The sequence below is a fragment of the Sinocyclocheilus rhinocerous genome, unplaced genomic scaffold (genome assembly GCF_001515625.1).
Source record: "Sinocyclocheilus rhinocerous isolate Xijiao unplaced genomic scaffold, SAMN03320098_v1.1 scaffold1898, whole genome shotgun sequence".
Taxonomy (NCBI): Eukaryota; Metazoa; Chordata; class Actinopteri; order Cypriniformes; family Cyprinidae; genus Sinocyclocheilus; species Sinocyclocheilus rhinocerous.
This window is the reverse complement of record NW_015661023.1, coordinates 1,019,848-1,026,727: the sequence shown is the minus strand read 5'-3', so window position 1 is coordinate 1,026,727 and position 6,880 is coordinate 1,019,848. Positions and strand designations below refer to the sequence as shown.

The following is a 6,880-nucleotide window of genomic DNA, read 5'->3' as shown; positions in this document are numbered from 1 at the left end:
GTGTGTGTTTTTGTGTGTGTGTTTGTGTGTGTATTTGTGTTTGTGTGTGTGTGTTTTTTTGTGTGTGTGTTTGTGTGTGTGTTTGTGTTTGTGTGTGTGTATGTGTGTGTGTGTGTTTGTGTGTGTGTGTTTTTGTTGATGGATACGCATTCTGGCTTCCCAATACATTACAACAGCAGCAATGAACAAAAAGCGTGGACAAACCAGTCGCTCTTAGTCAGTGCGTATATTGAGTTCTCTTTAAAGTCTTTTGTGTTTGAATGCACAAATTCACACACAAATGATGTCAACATGGCCAGCTTGGTAAGCTAGCAGACGTAGTCGGCTGAATGTACACTCTCTTAAAGCGACAGCACTTTTTAAAAATGTTAATCAAACAACAAAAGACAAGGAAATCACTCATGGCTCTTGATTGAATAGCTTTTGTAATATTACTAAGGATTAATCTTTAATGTATACAGAAAATATGTGATGTTATTTTACATTTGATTACTTTATTCAATTTCTGTACTAAACTAAAAAACCTGAAAAGCACTGCTTATTTTATTCATATCTTTGCTATATTGTATTTATTAGTGCTGTTGCTTGTAGTTAGATCATTTGTTCTTATTTTCTTTATTTTTATTTGACAGTATAGTCCTTTTTCCCTAAACATCGCACATTAAACAACCGTAGTATATATATATATATATGTATACGTGTTCAATAATGAATTAAACTGATCAAAAGTAACAGTAAAGACGGAATGTTACAAAAAGATTTCTATTTCAAATAAATGCTGTTGTTTTTAACATTCTATTCTTCAAAGAATCCTGAAAAATGTATCACAGTTTACGTAATAATCAGAAATGTTTCTTGAGCAGGATATCAGAATGATTTCTGAAGATCATGTGCCACTGAAGACTGGAGTAATGATGCTGAAAATACAGCTTTGATCACAGAAATAAATTACATTTTACTATATATTCACATAGAAAATAGACATTTGAAATGATAATAATATTTCACAATATTACTGTTTTTGTAATTGTAGTTTTGATAAATGGAAATAAATGCAGCCTTGGTGAATAGAAGAGACTTGATTAAAAAACATTCAACCCCAAACTTGGCTGACTGACAAACACTCTTGCAGAGTAAATGCATAATTACTGCCATGCATCAAGAGATTTTTTCATGTGTATCACTCAGCCCTGTGTGTGTCCTCTCTTTCAGTAAAGATAAGTATTTTTTCTGATTGTGATTGTCTCTCTCTCTCTCAGCGTTCGGGGCCGTGTTACAGGGAAGTCTGTTTTTTTTTGTTTGTTTTTTGCCGCAGAGTTACAGCGCTGTCTTTATGAGCGGACAGGGACTCGCTGGGACATTTGCTGCTCTTGCAATGATCTTCGCCATCGCAAGTGAGACTCTACTATCATTGAGATACTAGTTTAGTTTTTATTAATATCTTGAACACGTTTTTTTTTTTTTGTAAACATTTTCTATTTGATATTTAAATTTTAGTTAATGTTTTTTAATGAAGTTGCAATTTAGTGCATTTAAAATATATTAACTTTAAATGTAATATCGAATAACACACTACAGTTAAAATGATAATCAAGTACTTTACATGTGCTTTAGTATGTTAGTCAACACATAACAAAATAAGTGTAATACTTTAAAACATGATTATTAATGCAATGATATATAATGTACTTTAAAATAAAACTTTTAATTTGACATTATTACGAAGGTCACTTTTTAAAAGTGTTTTAAGTCTGTTCAGAAGTGTGTCTCTTTAAGTCACTTATTTAATTACTATTGTATTATTTGCATTTGCACTTTAAGATTTGAAGCACACAGTGCACATTCAATGCAATTATGCTCTTTATTTTACGGCGACTGTGATCCTCCAGATGCTGTTGAGGACTCTGTGAAGAGCAGCGATCCTAATAAAGGTGAAGAGGAGGGTGTGACGCTTGCCTTCATCACGCTGCCGTCAGAAAACACGTCGTACCCTCAGAAGAGCTCCATCCTGCAGGTCTTTAAAAAGGTGCCGTTGTATTTTACCATCAGAAACTCTCACAGCCTGTGGTTTGTTCTGGACGTTATTATAACAGTGGCTGATTGTCCTCATCATCTCTCTCTCTCTGTCTCTAGATTTGGCTGATGGCGTTTTGTGTGACGTTTGTGCTCACAGTTACACTGCCAGTTTTCCTGTGGTGACGGTGGATGTGAAAACTGTGTATGGTGGGAAATGGGGTACGAAACACACACATACTACTCAGGGAGCCATGGTTACATAAGTAACCTGAGACGTTCCCTTTCATGGGAACTTCGAACTGCGTCCTCTAGGGGTCGTTAAGAAACCTAGAGGACGCAGTGTCTCGTTCCCTACTCAGGGAGCCATGGTTACATAAGTAACCTGAGACGTTTTTGCTTGATTTTGTTGACATATCAGAGTTAAAGTTTTTTCTCTCTTTCACTCCATAAAATGCCATTAGAAAAAAATAATTTTCCACCATGCTTTTAAAAATGTTGTATAAATCAGGTGAACAACCCCTCAGTAAAAGCCTTCAGAATATAGATAGGAATGAAACAACTGTGCAGTTTGCTGTATGTAAGCACTACTGAAGTGGAGATAAAACACACAGCCTTTAAAGATATGAACTGACATTGAAATATACCCACATAAAAAAAAAAGAGTAATAAAATAAACACTTAAATGTGTATTTTGCATGTTTTCTTCCTATTACTCTGAGAAAAAGACATGTTATGCAAGCAAAATCTCCAAACTAACTAGTGCATGAAAAACCAATGCTAAATACTAAATGATTATTTTTCACTGTAATATGTGTGAGGATGCACATCACGTTTTTGTCTCCCTCTTTCTTTCAGAACGATACTTCATTCCTGTTGTTTGTTTTCTCTTCTTTAATGTGATGGACTTTATTGGCAGATCTGTCACGTTAGTATCTAAGTGGGTGAGTGAAGTATTTTATCATTCATACTTTCATTAATGCATTTATGTTTCACCACCAACAGAACTGCAGATAAAACAAAAATCCCACAAACAATATTTGTTGCTTTCTTAGAAATGTTTCTATACCTGAGTGAAAGTTAATGGCACTTATGCAGTGCCCTACACTAGAATTGGTAAAAATGATCAAAACAGACTGTGAAAAAATATTTTTGGTTTATGCAAAAAGTCTAGCCTTTAATGAAAATGAAAAATAAATTCTTAAATATATTTATTAGACATACACTACCATTCAAACGTTTTGGGTCATATATATAAAAAAATTACCCCTACGCTAGTTTTTAACCGCACACTGAGTCATGCAAGTGGTTAAATGTACTTGCACCTTTATGCTTTTATGACTACGAATGTTCCCATTGTGAACAAAAGTCTAGCCTTTAATGAAAATGAAAAATAAATTCTTAAATATATTTATTAGACATACACTACCATTCAAACGTTTTGGGTCATATATATAAAAAAATAAGAATCAATTTACAATTAAATAAAAATTAATTATATATATATATATATGTGTGTGTGTGTGTGTGTGTAGTTTATTTTTATTTTTTTAAAGACATTAATACTTTTATTCAGCAAGGATGCATTAAATTGATTAAAAGTGACATTAAAGACAATGTTACATAAATTCTTTTGAACTTTCTATTTAATCAAAGAATCCTCAAAAATGTATCAAGAATGTATATTTCTGTAAATATATTTTATAAGTCACTTGAATATTACATTTCTTTGATTGAATGAAAGAAAAAGAAGATAAACGGGTCTTCATGGCATTTTTCCACAGCCTATGAGAAAATGTTTCCTTTTTTTTGTTTTTATATTGTGTTAAAACGTTCTGCTTGGTGGGGCTTTCATACAGTATGTAATAATTTCATGGCATAATTTCTGTCTCTCCCGCAGCCCTCTAAAGACAGTGGTTTGTTCCCGGTGCTGGTGGTTTGTCGAGTGATCTTCGTTCCGCTGCTCATGATGTGTAACGTGCAGGAGAGACACTACATGCCTGTGCTCTTCTCAAACGACGTCATGTTTGCTGCAATCATGGTGTTTTTCTCCGTGTCCAGCGGATACTTTGTGTGTCTGTCCATGACGTATGCGCCACAGTGAGTACACACACACACACACACACACACACTTGATTAAAAATATAGTAAAAATAGTAATATTGTGAAATATTAGTGCAGTATAAAATAACTCTTTTCTATTGTAATATGTTTTAAAATGAAATGTATTTCTGTGATCAAAGCTGAATTGTCAGCATCATTACTCCAGTCTTCAGTGTCACACGATCACCAAGTTTGGAGAAATGTAGCATTGCATCAGTGTTTCAGCAACGGATGCTCTGCAGTGAATGGGTGCCGTCAGAATGAGAGCCCAAACAGCTGATAAAAACATCACAATAATCCACAAGTAATCCACAGCACTCCAGTCCATCAGTTGAGAAGCCAAAAGCTGCGTGATTGTAACAAACTAATCCATTGAGACGTTTTTAACTTCAAACTTTTGCTTCTGGCTAAAATCCATAATGCATAATAACGCTTCCTCCAGTGAAAAAGTGCATCTCCTGTTGTCTCTCACATCAAAATCCAGCCACATATTTGTTTAGAGCTGTTTTGGACTGTAAACGGTGCTTGATCTCTGCAGATTTCTCTCCTGATTCAGACCACTTTTACTCTGGAGGAAGCGTTATTATGGATTATGGATTCATATTTTAGCCAGAGGCAACAGTTCAAAGTTAAAAACATCTTAATGCTGGATTTGTTTCAGCTTTTGTCTTCTCCAGATGTTAACTGATGGACTGGAGGGGTGTGGATTACTTGTGGATTATTGTGATGTTTTTATCAGCTGTTTGGACTCTCGTTCTGACGGCACCCATTCACTGCAGAGCATCCATTGCTGAGACACTGATGCAGTGCTACATTTCTCCAAATCTGATGAAGAAACAAACTCATCTACATCTGGGATGATCTGAGAGTGAGTACATTTTCATGTTTCTTTAAAAACATGCACACATCATGAAATCTCACATGCTGATGTTTTTTTTTTCCTCTTTCTAGGCTCGTGGAGCCTAAAGATGGCGAGACGGCCGGTGCGTTGATGACGTTTTTTCTGGCTCTGGGTTTGTCGTTGGGAGCAGCGTTGTCGTTCACTCTGCGTTTTCTGGTCTGACGCTCACGATCTCACTCTCACTCCTGAATCCTCGGCTCTCAGGGCGTCTGCGACAATAAATCGATGCATAGCGATTCGTGGATCGATTCTGAGCTTAGTTTTAGCCCTACGCTAGTTTTTAACCGCACACTGAGTCATGCAAGTGGTTAAATGTACTTGCACCTTTATGCTTTTATGACTACGAATGTTCCCATTGTGAACACTTTTGCAATTCGCTTCAACCTTTTCAAACTGTATGAATGATTATTTTAGGCTCAAGTGTGTGCAAGGAACTGGAAGCAAGCAGAGCACGGCTGTTTCTAAAGCACGCATCTGCTGTTCAAAACTGAGCTCAGAATCGATTCGAGAGAGAATCGCGATGCATTTTTACAATCTCAGAGTAAATGTAGAATCATTGCTTGATTGGCGATGCATCAGTATATTTTCCCAGCCCTAGTCTGCAGTTTCATTGAACTTTGTAAACAAAAGTGCACAAAGCACATTTTGGTTGCACAAAGTGCTCTAGCTGGTCATCTAGTTTTATTATTTTTAATCATTTTTTTGAAAGGCTGGTCATAATTTTAAGTCTTGCGTAAAAAAATAGATTGGCCTAATTTAAATCCAAAAAATAAGACTTTTAATATAAATAGTACATACAGTATTATTAAAACATACCTTATCTTCTATGGTAATTTTATAGGGAAGCTTTGTGAAAAAACATCCAAATGGGATCCATTTTTTATGTTATTGCCCAGCCCTAGTCGCTAGTATTATTGTTATCGATATGAGATCATCTTCAGACGGTGGATGCAACACAACTGTTGTTACCATGAACAATAGATTATGGGATGAAGGATTTTTTTTAATGCTGTTTAAGGGCAAACAATTGCATTCAGGGAATTTGTAAGTTTTGAAAGGGACATTATTATTGACATTTCTTGTATTAATGGAGTGTTTATTACAGATATATTTACATTTTCTATATATAGAGTGGGGTCTGAAAGTCTGAGACCATGATTTTATTAAAAACCTGCAAATACAGTTTTGGGATTTTGAAAAACATGTATTGCATAAAATACAGCATCTCTGATTCTGCACTATTTCTAGGCCAGTAATCGCATAGGGAAAAAAATGTACGACTCCTTTGTACAAAAGTTCAAATTTTCGTGCATAAAAGCACACACAACATGCTCTTTGCCCGAGTCATGCTGGGATAACATGGATCATCAGGTTTTACTTTCCTCAGCTTTTCAAATTATGCTGATAATGGGGAAAAAAATTAATGTATTATAATGCCAAATAGTGCATTTGCACTAGTAATCGCAGATGTATGGTCTTTGTGTGGTAATGCATACCACATCAAGCCTGTAACATGTTCAAACATGCATAGACAGGTATTGAAGACACACATCTGAAAATTAATGTATTATTTTTAGGGTCCCGCAGGCGAAACATGGCGTAAAAGCATTCCAGATTGTTCTCCTTTTGTTTTTGGCAACAGTAAATTTAATTTGGACTTATAGACCACAGTTTTCAAACTGAGCTCCAGAGAACATTTCTTTAAAAAAAACAAAAATTTAAATAAACATTATTTACCCAATTTGACATTATTTCCAATTTGTTCCGTTTCGTAAAGACTGGTTGGAAATTAAATGAATCATGATTATTTAATTCTGTTGAAGGAATTAACTAATAGTGTGTAGAAAATATGCTTTATTTAAT

General features: G+C 35.0%; 1 protein-coding gene across 1 annotated transcript in view; it reads left to right on the top strand.

Annotated features, from left to right (window-relative positions):
• Positions 1-5,395, top strand: part of LOC107726183 (equilibrative nucleoside transporter 2) — a 9,077-nt gene extending 3,682 nt beyond the window's left edge. Inside the window, 7 exon segments of the mRNA XM_074560127.1 lie at positions 1,260-1,422; positions 1,837-2,026; positions 2,134-2,182; positions 2,185-2,235; positions 2,872-2,957; positions 3,914-4,113; positions 5,068-5,395. Of these exon segments, the coding sequence (XP_074416228.1) occupies positions 1,260-1,422; positions 1,837-2,026; positions 2,134-2,182; positions 2,185-2,235; positions 2,872-2,957; positions 3,914-4,113; positions 5,068-5,179 (851 nt within the window). The 3' untranslated portion in view covers positions 5,180-5,395.
• The last annotated feature ends 1,485 nt before the right edge of the window (positions 5,396-6,880 follow it).